This window comes from Oryza glaberrima, chromosome 1 (assembly GCF_000147395.1).
Source record: "Oryza glaberrima chromosome 1, OglaRS2, whole genome shotgun sequence".
NCBI lineage: Eukaryota > Viridiplantae > Streptophyta > Magnoliopsida > Poales > Poaceae > Oryza > Oryza glaberrima.
In genome coordinates, this window is record NC_068326.1 from 18,292,724 (window position 1) to 18,311,113 (window position 18,390).

The 18,390-nt window shown below is 42.8% G+C and overlaps 1 protein-coding gene across 1 annotated transcript; it reads left to right on the top strand.

Annotated features, from left to right (window-relative positions):
• The first annotated feature begins 9,941 nt into the window (after positions 1–9,941).
• Positions 9,942–11,618, top strand: LOC127767182 (ocs element-binding factor 1-like). The gene has a single exon (XM_052292439.1). It carries the CDS (start codon positions 10,807–10,809, stop codon positions 11,332–11,334), a length of 528 nt encoding a protein of 175 aa, XP_052148399.1. The 5' UTR covers positions 9,942–10,806; the 3' UTR covers positions 11,335–11,618.
• Positions 11,619–18,390: the final 6,772 nt, after the last annotated feature.

An 18,390-nucleotide genomic window follows, 5' to 3' on the forward strand; every position in this document is an offset into this window, starting at 1 on the left:
GCCCACCTATCAGCCCTTCCCCTACCTCCAGCCGATTGGAGCCGAGCTCCAATCGCCGGCACCCCCACCTCCCCACGTCGCCCGCCCTCTCCGCTCCACCTCGCGCCCACTCCGCGTCCGTGCCCACGTCGCCGCCCTCTACCGCCCCACTCCCGCCCACGAGCGCGCGCCCGCAAGGGCGGGAATCAATTCGAATTCCCCCCACTCTCTCTCTCCATCCCCCACGTCGGCGAGAAATCCGGCCGCCTCCCAGCCTCGTCCGCCCCTTCCTCGCCCATAAAAAGCCTCCCTCGAGACACCTCTCTCTTTTCCCCTTTTCGCTGCTAGTGCCGCCGCTCGCTGCCGAGCTCCGGCCGCACGCAGTCGCTGCTAGGGCCGCCGCCACGCCGTGCATTCGCCGCGCTAGCTTCGCCGTCGCGGGAGCTATCCCGGCCGCCGCTCGCTTGCCGTGCGCCGCCGCGGCGTCGCTCTCACCACGCGCTGCCGCCCATTGTCGCCTCTATCCGCCGCTAGCCGCCGCCGCTAGGGCCACCGTCGAGCCACTTCGTCGTCGTCGTCGGCCTCGCGAGGTCGAGGCCCGTCTCGTCCATCTTGCGCGCCCCGCCGTCCATCACTTGCCGCCGCCGTCCGCCGTCGTCTTCCCCCATGCCGGCCGACTCCCCCGGTGAGGCCTCCCTCCCCCTCTTTTTCCCTTCCTCTCCCTCCTAGCGCCGGGCCGTGCCATGCGTCGCTGCCCTTCGCGCTGGTCGCCGCTGCCTTTCGCACCGCCCGCCGCCGCCTCTAGCCGCCGGTTGTCGTCGCCGGCGACGCGCGCACGCCGCTGCCCTCGCCATAACCAGCCGGCCGGCTTGAAGCCGAGCCGAGCCAGGCTGCCTTCCTCCTCCCCTTGAGCCTCTACCGCGTGGGGCCCGCATGCCAGCGCCACCTCCTCCTCCTGTTGTGCCGTTGACCCGTGGGTCCCACCTGTCGCCCCCCTTGATGACATCAGCCCTGGGATGAGTCATTGCGCAATAAATAATTAAGGCTTTTTCTTTTATAGTAAAAACACAGAGAATCTTCTAAAATCATAAGTAATTCATCCGAGCTCTGATTAAGTCCATTCAAGTCTCAGTAAATTCATAAAAACATATAGAATCCTTTAAAAATGGTTTTGTTTCCTGTTTCAGTAGTCTTATAGCATGTTTTGCTTGTGTGCTTTGTTTGTTGCGTAGATTTCGGCCGTTTCATCGATCCGTGGTTTCTCGAAGACGTTGCTGTGGTCTCATCAGTGCGAGAGTAAGGCAAGTCATGCGTTACAATTGATCATATTGTACCCAATTTACAAATGTCCCGCATTTCTATTAAATGTTGCATTCTTTTATAGTATCATGTGGGATGGGTTCTATTACTCAGCCATATATTGTTTACCTTATGCCATTGATAACCTGGGTTTTAAAATGACTAGATGTTGGTTTAAGGAATGCTTAGCCATGCTTAGTTCAGCTAGTACACAAAGGGGGAATCACATTAATGCATAGACTTTGATTATTGGCATAGCTTTGGATTAGTGCCACCATAATGGTGCTAGTTAATTAAAATACACTACATGGTGGGCTGTGGGTGCATGGTTTTGCTAGTCGTGCCCATGGCGATTAAGGACCGGTTTGCGGGATGCCCTAGAAGAACTTATCGTACTTACCACAAGTCAGCGTGGGCAACGGCTGGGCTTGTAGTGTAGCTTTCCTCTAGTCGATGTACCCAGGCAAGGGTGGGCGTGATGGAGTTGGGTCGCCGGGGTGTCCGGTTGATCGGCTTCCGGATTCACCACGGCACGAGAGGGGGGCTGCCTGTTGCCTGCTGGGGACGGGGGCGAACCCTGAGGTGTGGTGCGATCGGTTAGAGGGGGTTATGCGAAGGGTCCTATCACGGCCTCTTTCCGGTATGTCATGGTGGCATGTCGGTGCACGGAAACGTGTCGTGGGGCTGTGTCTTGTGGGTACAGTTGTACACCTATGATCAGAGTAAAACTATTCGAATAGCCGTGCCCGCGGTTATGGGCAGTCGACCAGATTCACCGTGATTAGTCCCACCCCTAGTTAGCTTTTGAACTGGTGTAGTTCAGGTGGTTGGTTAGGCCTGTTGCAACGTGGTGTAGCGTTGGACAGTGATTGGTTAATATTGATTAATTACAACAGTTTTATTGCTTTTAAATGCTAGCTTTATGCAAAAGAACCTTTAGCCTCCCTTGGATATATCCTGCATCATACCTCCTCTTCCAGTATGACTTGCTGAGTACAGTGGGTAGTACTCAGTCTTACTCTCTTTTCCTCCACACCAGAGCGGAAGTTCTTCTCAGTTGAAGATGTCTCGAAGAAGTTAGTTTCGTCGCTGCCATTGAGGATGCCTGTGGAATGGAGTCGTCTCGCTGCATGAGTCAAGTCTTCAGGCTTAGCTCGCTTTTATCTTTTTCCGCTGCATTTGTAATTTTTTTATATTTTTGTAAGACGTGGATCTGTAGGTCAACAATTATCGTTTGTGTACCCTGGCTGGTCCTGGACAGGGGTTTAATGCATATTCAACTTAGAAATTCTGGTTTGTGAATTTCTGGGCCTGACATAATGTGTCAGATGTTTATGTCGAAACCAATGGTCGGATGTTTTGTTTTCTTGTCAGAATTTTATTAGGATTTTCTCTGATTTAAGAGAATGATGTAACATCTTAAGAACATTTATAAGATGTGTAATGGACTTTTAACACCGTATACCGCAAAGAAGAATGGATGGAAGGAGGTTTAGGGTGTTCTCTTTAAAAAAAAAGTAGATCTAGTGACCTAAAATAATTTATCAATCGATTGAAAATAATGTGTCAATTGATTTATGTCAAATCCGATGGTTGAATGTTTTTTTTGTAATTTAAGAATGTCATATACCAGCTTAGAAGCATTTATAAGATATTTAAGGGATTTTAACAATGCACATGGGTGGGGAGGGAGGGAGAGAGGTTTGGTTTTTTTTTTCTTATTAAGAAAACTAACAAATCGATTGGCGAATGCTTTGTTCTTTTCTAAGACTTTCTAGTATTTTATTTAATTTAATAGCACCACGTAGTAGCTTAGAATCATTTTTAGGATGTTTAAAGTTATAAAGCGAGAGCTGCTAGACCTAATAGGTGGAGGTCTATTTGTGTTTTTTTTAAAATAAAAATAATTTTGATTTTAATTTCTCATGAAGATAGCTCGTTGGTACCTATGTGACGGGGAGGTTCCAGATGTGTGTGTTTTTTTAAGAAAATATCTAACCTTCTAAAATAAAATAATGGGTCTACCGATTTAAATAAAAATCGATGATCAGATTAGAGTGCCACTTAGCGACCTAGGAGTGTTTGTAAGGTGCCACTTGGTGATCTGGGAGTATTTGTAAGGTGCCACACTGTCACCTAACGACTTAGAATGAACTTTTAGTATATAATATTTTTTAATGAAATTTCTAAGACTTTATTTAATTTAAGTATGTCATATAGTAGCTTAGAGGAGTTTATAAAATTTTTAATGAATTTTAACACTGCACGGGGGTGGGGAGGGAGGGAGAGAGGTTTGGGATTTTTTTATTAAAAAATCTGATAACCTAAATCCATCAATTTAAGTAGAAATCGATGCTTGGTTGCTTTGTTGTTTTTATGTTTTTCTAGAACTTTTTTTAATTTAATAGCACCTGTAGCAATTTAGAATCGTTCATGGGATCTTTAAAGTAAGTAAGGGAGAGCTGCTAGACATAGTAGTTGGTCTATTTGCGATTATCTTCATGTAAAAGTAATTTTAATTTTAGTTTCTCACCAAATAGAAAATAATAAAGGAAGGACAGAAGGGAAGTATGTATGTACACGTACATTACATAGGTACGTTCGAGTATTACTTTCCGTAAGTTCGTTCCAGATGTTCTTTTTTCTAAAAAAAAAAAAAATCTAACCATCCAAAACAATAGGCCTATCAATTTAAATAAAAATAGATGGTCGGATTTCTCTTATATATCAGGGTGCCACTTGGCATCTTAAGAGCATTTATAGAGTGCCACTTGGCAGATTGAGAACGTTTGTAGGAAGTTTAATAGTCTTTTAGTATATAATAGAAGATGATTAGGAGTTACTTTGTCATTTATATTTTTCCCGGCTAAATCGATCTATGATTATCCATTGAGCCGGCATCACTCATATTTTATCGAAAAAAGCAAAAAAAAAACTAAATGACAATTATACCCCTCCATACCTAACTTTTTTTGACAATAATACCCCTCAATGTTTCTACTCCCGCTAAAAATAATAGAACTAAACCCTTCGATCAAATGAGGTCAACGGTTTAGATTGTTTTCTACTACTTAGTAGAGAGTACCATAGTGAGGCTTTATATTATTTGGCTTTACGCATATGCTATAAATCTTTTCGAAGTAGCATAATTATACTATATACATTCCTACTTGGGTTATTTGGATCCATATGCCACTCTAATTTTCACAGATTTGAAATATACCAATACTATTCAACTATTTGGATATATATCATTATACTTTCATACTTATTTGTTATATGCCACTGATTACCCCTTCAACACATTTATTAATTTTTTAGGACTAAACTGCCCATTATCTTCTTCCTCATCCTCATCCCTCTCTCTATCTTCTCTCCCATTTGTCCCTGCTCTCTGGAAGCAGCAGGTGCTCTCGCAGGAACACTTGAGGATGCACCGCGTGCTCACGCGTGGCGGCGGCGAGTTACACGGGCATGAGAAGCACGAGGTGGTCGCCATCCTCTGTGACCTGCGCGCCCTTGTGCACTACCTGTGCATGCATGCCGCCGCCGCCACCGACATTTGCATGCACGCTTGATTGGCACGCGCCGGGCTGAAGGTGGAGGGGTGGCCTTGTTTCCTTTTCTTTCCTTCATCAGTGCAAATTTCTGGATAAACAAAAACAGGGAGAAAAAGATGGGAAGTTGTTGAAGATGAGCAATTGGTAATGGCTCGGGGTCGTTACATGGAGTTTCTCTTGGACACATGAGTATATGATGAACTTTGATCCGGGGACGATGCCGGGCTGAACGTGGAGTGGGTGGCCTTCCCGAGGTTCATGCGAAAATGGGAGAGGAGATGGGGGAGAAGACAAAGCTGCCAGTGCCATATCCAAATCCAGAAGGGGAAGAAAGGAGCATGTTTACCGTTCAGTAACTTGTACCGCCCGGTACTGGTACCGGTCGGTACCAAAACTCATCCGACAGTTCAATCCGGGATGGGTAGGATTGGGAGAAAAAATGAGCAGGGGTGCGCTCAATCCCTGCCCCAACGGCGTGTGAGCAGGGTGGAAGAGCTGAAGTCCTCATTCCCAACACTGGCGGGCGGAGAAGGAGAAGTCCTTCCCGGTGCCGACGAGCGGAGAAGGAGGAGTCCTTCCGGGCGCCGACGAGTGGAGAAGGAGGATTCTTTGCCGGCGTCATGGGGCCGATCGAGGAGGATGAGTACTTCCCGGCGGCGAGGGGCGGAAAAGGCAGAGTTCTTCGCGGCGCAGCACGGATGAGGTCGACACACTCCAGGCGGGCGGCGTTGGTGGGAACCCTATCACCCTATCCGCTTGACTCCCATCCATCTATTGCACGCGACATTACAGTTTTGCCCTTCCACCTCAGTTCTCAGGTCGGTACTGTATCAGGGACAGAATTGGTAGCTCGCGGTACCAAACTCTACCACCCATTAGATTTGGTCCGATCCAGCGGCTAGGAATTTGGTACCGCCCAGTACCAGTACTGGTCGCTGGATGCTAAAAAAAACTCGGAAGAAAGAGGAGGGAGAAGATGAACGGGAGAGATGGAAGGATAAAAAATTTAAAGGGCAATCTTCTTTTTTAGTAAAATTTTAGTGCCACTCTAAAATTTTTAATAAATACATCGAATGTGTATGTAGTGTGGGTATATAATCTCACTACTATTACGAGACATCACCAAAAATGGCTAGCCAACAAGGTGATCACAATTCTGTCCTCCATGTCTGTGAATATTTACTTCATCGAAGGTTTGGACCTCAAGGTGTTTCACATGAATTGCTCAATTTCCATAATTAAGAACAGAAAAAAATTCTTGTGTTTAGACAATTCAGATCCTCTGCAGTACTGCTCACTGAGATATGGGCCCAAGACCAGTACTGCATGTGCAATACTGCAGAGGACCCTCACCTCGTGTTTAGAACGTAGCCTTAAATCATTTCAGCTCTAATAGTCTTTCCCCAAGCCTACTTTTCCTCAATCTCCACGCAACACCGAAATTACAATTTCAACTTTGTATAGTATAAAAAGATCTTCAGAAAAGATATTAACTCTCGTAGCAGTACTATTTTGCTAACACGTTGATGGGTGTCAATGGCATCACACCTCTACTATTATTGCTAGCTCGGTTAGACGATATAAATAGTGATGATTGGCAATGGTGGATGCAGCAGCAGTAGGCATCGATGATAAGTCAGAACGGCCTTAGCAGATACCTTTGATAGAGATGAAGAGAGGATGGTTAGCTTACCGCTATAGAGAACGAGGTGCCTCAAACATAGGAAGACAACAACCGTATTAGCTCACCTGTACATGTTGAGCGGACCCCATGTTAACATAGCAAGTTCTTGCTTTATATGAAAATGTTTACAAGACATAGGGCCTGTTCGGCTGACTATGCTGTGGCTGTGGCGCAGCCGACACCAACAGTGTCGCACACACACGGTGCAGCCGCAGCCACCGTAGACAGGCAGCCGAACAGGCCCATATTATCATTGGAGTTATCTAGTTATATAAATTGGCTCAAATTTATCTAGACTTTTCATATGAACTACTCTCACCCAATGATCATCGAAGTCTAACAGGCCTAAATCATAATACGGCATGGGCCAAATCAGAATAAACATATTCTTATATTTTGAAAATCGAAGCGAGAATTTGAACTGTTTAAGATACTGAAAAGTTCAGGAGAAACTAACGTTGCGAATAGATTCATCGATGTGATCTAATATACTAGTTAGTGGTGAAAAGGCACTCAAATCACTTGGACCCACTAAAGTAAGGGCGTAAAGCTACACTAGTGCCTAGCACGACGACGATACTATGCAGACAAGAGGACAAAAACAAAAAGAACCAGCCAGAAGCTTGTACACTTCGACAGGTAAGGAAAATGACGACCATGGTACGTATGGATCGACAGCCGAAGCTCGAGTTTGATACCATGCAATTTGCAAGCGAATCTTTGAAATCAGAGGGCTTATATGATGTATCCTAGAAGTTACTACACATCTCACTTCCTTTTGCAGTACATTCTTCTTTTCTTCCTTTGCAGGAGGATCGATGTATATATCCTAGAAGTTACTACACATCTCACTCCCTTTTGCTGTTCTTCTTTTCCTCCTTGCAGGAGTACTGGAATAATCCACCTGGACAGGTTGTACAAACACTGTATCATCCAGTCCGTGCAATTTAGTAATTATCAGATGTTACTATTGGGATCGAGCAAAATCAATAATCATTCAGAGTCCGTGTACCATTACAAATCCACTGTATATAGCCGATCACCTCCACTGCAATTCTATGGTCTGGATGTGCCACAATATTGCAGTCATTATTGAGGAAGGATATCGCTGTCAGAACAGGGTTTTCTTCCGCCGCCCAAAGATTGTTTGCAAAACGATGGTTAAATTATTGATCCGTCACTTGTATGTATTATGGAAATTCTGCTTTCATTTTCGGAGGCACACGAAACTTGATATGAAATTTCCAGGGAAGAATAAGAACAAAATCTGACGCTACAACGGCATATCGTATCGGTGACTTCTTTGTTTTCTTTTTTTCCTTTTATTCTGTTGCTACAGTGAGATTCTTATTCTGGAGATATGTATGCAGACCATCGAATACGGGAATCTTGCAAGGTAGGCACCATTACATGTTCGTGTAAAAAATGATTTAAGCAGTGAAACCAAAATTTTTATGGAGCCTCTACAAAACCAACTATATAGTCATTGGTATCTTAAAAACCGGTGGCGGGAGGTAAATGTCCACTTCCATGCACCCGCGAGCCCGAGCAGTTTCCTAGGTTAGTAAACCAGCCACTGGCCATCGGTTTATCTAACAAACTTGTCACAATTTCAATTATTATTTAACTATATTTTTAACTAAAGAAAAAAGAAGTTAGAATCTTCAACTTTCAATATTGTTGAATACTTTGTGCATTGCCAAGCAAGCCACCAACTATAATGATGCCCAGCAAAACATTTTGAGGTTAGTTCCTGGTTAGGTGAGCATGGTGTTAACTGGTTGGAGACCTTAATTTTTTCGTGAACGCACAAAAGGATTGTACGTAAATATATTAGAAGAAAATAGATTTTTTACATAACACAATCAGTTAGAGCGGCTTATGCCAAAGGAAGGAAGAAAACAAAAACAAAAACTAAGAAAGAAAAAGAAAACTCATACGACGGGTAACGTTACTCCATTCAGCGGGAGATGGCAGAGCCACGCTACACTATTAACAAGTTGGAGACCTTAACGTTATTGTCGCCCTTGCCAAAAAGAAAAGAAATTAATGAGGACTATATATGTCGGAGAAATTTCCATATATGCTCCTAATTTTTTTCACCTAATCGATCTCTTTCATGTATGCCTTGAGTTTTCCTCAATCTGTTGTATACACCTCATTTCGTTGCCATATCAAAACCCCCCATATACATCCATCCCGTTAGTGTGGCCATTAATTTTTCTCAAAATGGCTATTTTGCCCATGTTCATATCCTATAGTAATAAGCGTACACCCTACATAACATATTTTAGTTCAAAAAATATTAGAGTGGCCGAAATACATAGTCACTGAAATTTTGAGATAAATTTGACATGCGATAAGTTTTTTTTAGAAAATGCATGTAGTGGTAAACCGGCAATTTCAAGATATAAATTCATTGAAAAAATATATTTCAAATTTCAAGAAAAAAGTTTCCTTTTTTAAAAAAAAATCATTGATTTTACTAATTTATCCCTTATTCCCTTTTTGGCCCCAACTTTTTTTTTATAAAACCTTTCTCACTTTAGGCTGTTTAACAAGTGCTACAATATTGTGATTTCAAAAATAATAATAATAAACGGTCAATTCATGTCCAGCTAACGAATAACCCGCAAGTGGAAATGCGTTATTTCCACATGCTTTTAGTTTTTTTTTTAGGGCAACATGCTTTTAGTTAGAGGCCCTTAAAATTACATTGTTATTTAACCTTCAACCTAATTAAAAATTGAAACAAGTTAAGTCGATGCAAATCAGAATCAAATTATCCGATGTATTCCTATCATAATACTTTGTCCATCGGTTTCGTATTAGAATACGTTTGTAGAGTCGAATAATTATATTGTGATATTATATTTCTAGGTAAATTTATCATATCATTTTTTCCTTTTTTTTGTTTTTCTAAAACAAGTATTTGAGAATTTATTGATGTTTTTTTTTAAAAAAAAATTATGGCATGTCTTAGCCTAAATGTCCAGTACTTATAACCAAAGGGATATAAAAATAAAAACAAAACCCAATTTGGGCAAGTTGTCCAAACCAGGCCACTCAGGCCTTCCCCAGTAACCAGTCCACATGTACTGTCCATGCATGAGAAATGACACAGAGACCACCAATCTAATGACCAACCAAAAATCAATCAATCAATCGAACAATTCACCTCTCGCTGTCACCCCCTGACAACGCAAACGCAAACGAAAACAAGCAGCAAGAGAGAGAGAAAAACCGGTGCACTGCAAGCCCCTCCCCAACCCGGGAGGAATCCCCACCCAGACACCTCGCCGGAGATTCCAACGACCCTTTCTTTGCTTTCTCCTCCTCCTCCTCCTACTTCGCTTTAACTTAGGTGTCCCTTTCTCCCTCCACCACCACCACCGCACAACCCAGCTTTGCCTCACCTCACCTTTTATTTTTATTTTTATTTTTAATTTTTTTTTCTGTGAATCGGAGGCCACCCCACTTAACTCCTAAGCAAAGGCAGGGGCTTCTCGGCTATAAATTGCGCCCCTCGGCCAGACCCCAATTCCCTTTTCCCTCTCCCTTCACCCCCTCGCCAAGCTTTGCTTTGCTCAATCTCTCTTGCAGCATAGCGCCGCCCTGGCTGCTAGCTCAGCTAGCTGCTGTTGACCTAACTGTGTGTGGCCAACCTACCTAGAATCTTTCTTGATCAAACTTCCCTTTGGTTCCCTGTGCCCTGGAGATTCTGTCCGTGATCGAGCTTTGCAGTCATCTTGCATGCTCTGATATACGCTAGTCTTTCTCCAAAGCAAAACTCTGCCCGAAATTTCGGTGCAAAACCTCGTTTTTCAGGGTGAAACTCTGCCCAAATTTCCGGTGGCAAAACCCTGCTGTTCAGGGCGACACTCTGCTGAAATTTTCGGCCGGTGAACACCGCTTTTTCAGGGCGACGCCCTGCTGAAATTTTCACCAAGGATTGTCGTCTTGGTGAACAGAAACTCTGCCCGATATTCGATTGGATTTCCTTGGTTTTTCTGGGGGAGATTCTGCCGAAATTTTCTGCACGTACGTGTACGTGTATGCTCGTGCTGTTCCAACCTTGGTGTTTATGATAACATCCACTGTTCTTGTTCAGTCCTTCTCCGTCGTCTTCCTCTACTGGTTCTACGTCTTCTCATAATCAACCCAAATCACTCTACAAGAATTTCCAACTGGTTAATTACTCTTGTTAAGAAATTGTTAGTGAAGTAATTAATCAAGTAATTAAGTCTGCTTAATTAATCAACTACTACACAAAGAAAAAGATCGATGGCGTCTCCCGGCGTTGTGTGTACTACTGTAACGCCGACGTCGTCGGCCGGGTCGGACCAGGTCGTGGCCGGCGGCGGCGAGGCGGCGCGGCGGCCGGTGGCGCCGGCGGTGATGGAGGAGCGGAAGCGGAAGCGGAAGGAGTCGAACAGGCTGTCCGCGCAGCGGTCGCGGGCGCGGAAGCAGCAGCAGCTGGACGAGCTGGCCGGGCAGGTGGCGGCGCTGCGCGCCCGGAACGGCGCCCTGGGCCTCGCCGCGCGCGAGGCGGCGCGCCGGTGCGCCGCCGTGCGCGCCGAGAACGAGCTGCTCCGCGCGCGGTCCGTCGAGCTCGCCGCGCGCCTCGACTCCCTCACCGACCTGGCGCAGTGCCTGCACGACGCCGCCGCGCCCCCGATGATGATGGCGGGCGCCGCCACCGCCTTCCCCACCGGCGCCGTCGGCGCCGCCGCCGGCTTCATGATGCCCCAGCTGCCGCCGCCGCTCCTCGACGCCACCACCATGGGCATGCACTGCAACTACTACTACTAGTCTACTATAGCTATAGCTAGCGTGTCAAGTCTTCATTAAGTTAGCTCTAGTAAGCTCTCTCTCTCCAGTCTCTCTACATGTGTCCAAAGTGTTTGTGCCTCTTCTTTTGTGTTGTTATTAGGTGACCTAATCAAAGGGCAAGAAGGACATTTCATGTGTGTATGAGACTTTATTATAAATGTGAAATGGACATCAAGGACAATTTTATGTGGTTAATTTTTGATGCCCTTGTGGAACAAGCAACTCCCTTTATTACTATGTGTCATTTGTCTATTCTGTTCCCATTCCCTTTCCTAGCTGATGGAAAAGCGAGAACTAATTCTCTAGAAAAAGATGGACGGCCACAACTTGTTTTTATTCATATGGAATCGCTACCTGTACACGAAGCTGTGTCAGTCATTGTGGCTCTCATTGCGCTGTTATATATAGTCCGTGTGGCTGACAAGTGGCTTGTAGAGTTTCGCTACCGCATAGCAAGTCCACCCACCGTCCATTCCTCATCTTAGAATATTCTTTTGCGAATAAATTCTTGGTGGAAATTTTACGACAGTAGTTTTTACTCTTATCACGAATATGAGGTGTAAGATTTTCTAACTCTCCCTTTCCTTAATACTTCGAGTATGTGTGATCTTATTGGTCATATCGTATAAAACTTGATGGTTGATACATGGGGCTCCTGTACTCTAGTTATATATATATATATATATATATATATATATATATATATATATATATATATATATATATATCAACCATTGATTGGGTAGATTTCTCTGTCAAAATTATGTGATTGATTTAGTGGTTGGTCGTGTTTGTCAATATTTATTTTATTTCCCATATACTCCAGTGTAATCATTAATCAAGTAGAAAAAGATCACATAAAAACTAGTCCAACACAACTCTTTACAATCTCCATCCTACGACATATGTGGACATCATAAACACAAAGATGGCCCACATGTCATGCCCAATATTTGATTGACGAATTATTAGCAAAAAAAAAGAATCAAGAATCTAATCAAAACGAAAATGGCCAATCAGAGAAAAATTGTTGTAAAAAAATAATGAGTGGTTTGCGCTAGTGAGGAGCAGGAACTAGAAAATGGTGTAAAAATAAGATTCTTTTCTATGGTTGGTGGGACAACGATGAGATCCTTGGAAAGCTGCGAATCATTTGCAAAGGGGGGAGGAATTAGGGCCGATCGACGGGATCGATGCAGCTTTAGCTGAATAAATTAAAATTAAAGCCACAAAACAAAAGCCTTCTGAGCTCCTTGCCGTCCTGCCATGCTTAGCTTTTCAGATCATTCAGAAAATAAAAGGGTCAGTGGTATGGCTGTTGCTAATCTATTTTCTTGATTATTTGTAAATCTATCTATATGATATATGCTGGTCACATGGGTTCATATATATATAAGTTGTTCTGCATCAGGCCCAGCTTGTTTTTCTCTGAATAAATTTACATGTTGAATACAGAGAACTTTTGTCCGGTCTTTTAATTTTCTCCAGCTTGTTCTGGGCGACAAGTGTACGACTATGCGACAAGCATACAGTATTTCATTGTCTGATCTAAGTGCAAATAGTAGAGACATGCAATTTGAACATCGAGATCGAGGTACAATCAATAAAATTTTTAAATTCAACTGTATATTGTAGTAAATGCTATTATGTTACTAGTATTCTGATGGCACCTTGACCCATATAACGAAATGATTGAGAAATTCTACCTTAATTTAACTATATTTCTTATTTGTGCAAGATCTGGTGGCCAAGTTATATTATATCGCCTAGCTGTTATCAGATGGCTGCGCTCCAATCAGTATGGTCACAAACAAGAGGAATTTGAAACATCAATATGTGTTAGATTCACTTTGGAATTGCCCTGAAGATTCCCAGCATATGCTGCACACCGTATTAATTATTTTGCCAAATTGTAGGCTAAATGGACTTATCACACAGCACTTGAAAACAACAGCCACCACTATCATTATTAATACCATTCTTTTTTGTAGCAAACAGTTTGATCTGGATGTTTTACATCGATCGCTAAAGGGTCTGCACATGCGGTGTTCAGCTATTTGTGGGGCAGTCAGTTTCATAGTTGTGAAATTTTGACCTGGGTAGAGAATAAAAGCACACATAATTATTCGCAAGATGGTATTAACTAATTTACTGTCAATTTACTTGTAGTCAGTACAAAGAAGTTTATCCCAATGGATACAATACATATCTGTGTAGAGAACAGTTTACTACTACTATTTCAGAATACATATATATATAAATATACCTGAAGGAAGGGACCAAAATTTCGAAATTTGAAATGATGATTTTTTTTTTCAAAATTTAGACGAATTTTTTTTAAATTCAAACTTTTTTTTTGTAAAATTCAGGACCCATATAGTTTTTCCTACGCAGTACAACATCCTAGCAGGACCCATAGTTAAACATGACATTTCAAAAATTAAGTTCCCAAATTGTTAACCCTGATGCAAAGGTTGGTTTGAATTATATTAGTGAGAAAAAGGAAATTTATCCCAAAAAGTGTTACTAGGGCTTCCATCGTTTGCCGTTTGGCTTAACAGTCGTAGCTAAAATCTAAATTTTAAAACTTAATTTTAATATTGATTTTGAGATATATAATCATATTTTATGTAAAATCAAAGGTTTTTTTTATTATTATTCTGTGATGGACAACTGGCATCAGAGATTATTGGTTTTGATATTTGGAAGTTATTCACGAAGTGGTTTTGGAGATGATTGGATTTACAGGTAAATTACAGGTGTTGTTATTTTATGTGACCGATCAGACCGGGCAGTGGTTGCCGGTCAGACCGGCGTGTATCGCGCGGTCAGATCGGCGTAGCCCGTGGTCTGACCGGCCGACTCTATGTTAGTTTCGGTTTTGGGTTGTTTGTTTAGATATCCGTGATTGTTTCATGCTTATGGCTTCTAGATGGATACTATATGTATGTAATACTGTTGTTTGCTACTAATGAGTCAAGTTGGAGATAGCTTGGTCTCGGAATATGGTTTCTTTGTTTATTTCATGTGTAGGTCCTCGATGCCTCGGGAGAGTATTTGCGGTGATGGACCGGGAGTTGGCTTGGGGATAAGACGACGTCCGTGGTGGTTAGAGATCATGCGGGATACTAAAGCTAGAGTTCAATGCACGTGGTTGGTGAAGATTTCATATGGCATACGATAGAGGTATTGTGTGCGTATGGGATGCGGAGTCGAATTTGGAAGGAGTCCAAATTTGGTACGATTGGTTATGTAAAGTTTGTTTCTTATACTAGAGGGTTTCCTATGGGGATTAGGACTTCTAGTAAGAGTTTGGTTCGTGGCTTTAGTCTGCCTACCTCGGGTATAAATAGAGGGGGAGCGTGAGGCTTTCCGGTATCGCTTTTCAGAGCAATTGAGTTGACAGTTGAGTTAGGGTTTCGAGTTTAGTCGAAATTTTTTGTAAGGAGTGCTGTTGGTGCACTTTATAAACACAGAGAGAATCAATAAAGTCGTCATCCATTTTAAGAATTCTTCGATTTGTGTTTAACTTGGTTTCGGCGGTCTAACCGGCTACACACCGGCGGTCAGACCGGCGGATAATCTGCGGTCAGTCCGGCGTTGGCAATAGGCGACAGGAGCTGATCTCGGCGGTCAGACCGGAGATCCAATCTCGGTCAGATCGACGGCAACCAGGCGGTCAGACCGGCAGGACAACTTCGGTCAGACCGTGATCCGTCGAATTTGAGGGTAACTTTTATTTCCGCTAAAAGTTTTCGGTTTTTGGGTATACCAACCATTCACCCCCCTCCGGTTGGTTTAGTTGTTGTGATTCGATCTTACATTTTATTCTTTAGCATTGGTTTTTAAATCGCTAAAAACACAGATATAAAGTTCATCTTATAAATTATTTTCTATTACTTTGTTCATTTTTCCATGACTTATCAACCATAAAAAGAGAACAATGAGAGTGCATATTTATTTTACTTTTAGCTTACACTAACATTTAATATACATTATATTTAGCCCACTGAGGGCCCACATGTTTTTTCGACCAGAGAGAGAAGTTCTGGAAAAATTTACATGTAATCAAGTTTGATGTGTAGCTGCTACATCGGTATATTTAGGATCACTGATGCAATTCATCTTAAGTTTCGTGATTGTGATTGAATAATATTACTGATCATTGCAGAACTTTCAGCACAACATTAGTGTAGACCTAGCTGCAAAGCACTACATGTTTATTAGTGTGTAGACCTAACATTTTATACACCAGAACAAAACAAGGGTCTGGTCACTATCAATTACACATACGTACTCGTTTCATCAGCATCTGTTTCAGATATACGTAAAATAATGTACAACCAAGCAAGGAAATACAAGTTAGTGAACCACCCTCCATTTTAAACAAAAGTATGGACTGTGATGGGCAGCAGATTGCTTTACTTAATTCATGATGCGCAAGCATGGATGCCAATTTGCAATATGTGGTTCCCAATAAGATAAAATGCGGCGAACAGTGAAAATTCTGCGAGCCTTTTGAAGTGATGTCTGATATATAACCCACCACCAATCATGAAGCTGTCCATCCCTGAGATACATCAATCAAGTCGATCAAACTCCCAAAACTTTCAGAAACCTCTTTTAAGAATAGAACAAATTTCACAATACTATAGGTATGAAAAACTATAACAAAACTATATATTTAATTAAGTCCTTCTGTTACAAAATCGATATTGAAGTTACCACAAAACCGTAAATTTAAGCTATGGTATCATAAAACTACATACTTAGCACATACTTTATCCCAAAGCTACATATTTTAAAATTTCCATTAGGATAACAGTGCTATGATTGATCTCTAAAATTCGTAGTTCTTATAACTACACAAATAAAGTGTCCACGTCAGCAAAAATCGACCCTTATTTTCCCACATGGCTCCACAAGATATCCGTATGCAAAAAATCAACATTTTCAGACAGACCACTTAAAATACACGCACATAAAAATAAGGGTATTTTCACATGCGGGGCTCTTAACTCACCCGCATGCAAAAATATTCCTGAAAGATTACCACTCTTTTTTTTTATTCTCCACTCCTCTCCTCTCCCAGCTCTCTCTCTTTCCCACTCCTCCTCTCCCCCACCTCCTCTCCCCTGTCCTCCCTCCTGGCCGTTAGCTCTGGCAGCGGCGGTGGCGGGCAAGGGCCACGGCGATAGCTTCCTCCTCTTCTCCCTTAGTCCTCCTCTCCCCTCTCCTCCCTTCCGACAGTGGTGGAAGGCTCGGGCAACGGGGGAGGGCGGAGGAGGCACGCGATGGTGTGCATCTGACGGTGGCCGTCGTTCCCCTATGCGGCGGCGGCGGATCCCACGCGGATCCTACGGCGGTCGACCTCCCCCAACGCGGCAGCGGCGGATTCAGTGGTGGGGATGTGCGGCGGCGGCAACGGATCGGGCAGTGGGGAGGCGCGGCGGCGGTGGATCCAGCGGTGAGGAGGCATGGGGGCGGCGGATCTGGCTCTAGCTCCAGCTCTAGCTCCGGCGGACTAGGTCACCCCTAGCCCCCTACGCACACGGACGAGGATGAGGACGACGATGATAAAGGCGACGGCGGCTTCGAGCAACGACGAGGAGGGCGGCGGCGGCATCTAATTTTTTTTTTCGGATTTTTATTTTTGCATGCGGGCGACATAAACATCCACACGTGAAAATCGGACTTTCGCGTGCGGATGCACCACCAGCACGGAAAAATAACGATTTTTGCAGACCATTTGGTGTGGACTTTCGCGTGCGGATCGCCTGTGAAAACCGTATGGAAAAACGAGATTTGTATTAGTGCGGGTATATTTGGTTTAGAAAGAATATTTTATATTTTAGGTGTTACAATTATAATGCAATCACTAGTAGTGACAATTACATTATTGAAAACATGCTGACGTCTAGAACGACATGTTTTCATGACCTTTCAAATGATTAAAAAATCTGATATGATTGGCAACTTTAGTGTGCGTATCGTTCCCCAGGTTTCTATTAAAGCCCGACAGACCTAAAACTTTTGAATGCTGATGTCAGGGCCCATTTCATTAGTGCAGTAACTATATATATATTAGTGTTAGATGCTTTTGTTTCGATGCTAATATTGGCTCCTTTCTGAAAAATATATCAATGCTCATCGTGCTAAGCAAACAGAAACAGTGACAAATTAATGACAAACGAATGAGAGAGTATATTATCCAACACAAGCAAATGCTAACATACAAGCACAACTAATTGTATATCTATCAGCTGGTTTCATGGAAAGACCATGTCCACAGTTTGCACACACATTATGTGTGCCAATAAACCCCGGTAGGAACACTCCAACCTTTTCTCTTTTTTTTTTCCTTATTTTTCTTTTGTGACGCAAGAGCTCTCTATCCTTTATGTAATAGTACTTGCCAATATTCGTGTTTATGCAGTAAAGGTAGACAGCAACAGCAACCGGCATGTACACATAAGGGCAGTCCCAACCCATAGATAAGCAGTGTCTATAATACTATGTCAATAAAACATCACAATAGAAACTACACTCTATAATCCATGGTTTCTTAAAGTGGGCCATTAATAAATACAACATCTCTCTTCTCTACCAATCATATTTATTCTTCATCTATTATAAAGACACTATTATCTCCCAATGCGAAACTTGATAGTGTCTAGTGCATAGGTTCTCGTATTGAAACTGTCTTGCATGAGACCCAGTTTCTTCCTCTCTTCACACTCTCTCTTAATTAATATAGTGCCACATAAGCTAAAAGTCCTACATGGTAATGTAGTTAATGCCATAGACACCATCCTAAGTGGAGGGTTGGGAATGCCCTAACACATGCATGGACACGGTGATAGAACAGAGTGGAAGACAACAACCAAGAGCGCAATTAGGGCACCCACAATGGTTATCTATAGGCTCTCTACAAGATATCCATGTCAGCATATTTTCCTACTTGGAAAAGATTAAATGAAGAGAGAGAGTAAAGCTATCTACTAATCTGGAGATAGTCTATAGAGAAAAACGAGA

Bases quoted from the DNA above. Each gene is read 5' to 3' on its own strand.
- LOC127767182 (XM_052292439.1), top strand. From the start codon at position 10,807: ATGGCGTCTCCCGGCGTTGTGTGTACTACTGTAACGCCGACGTCGTCG.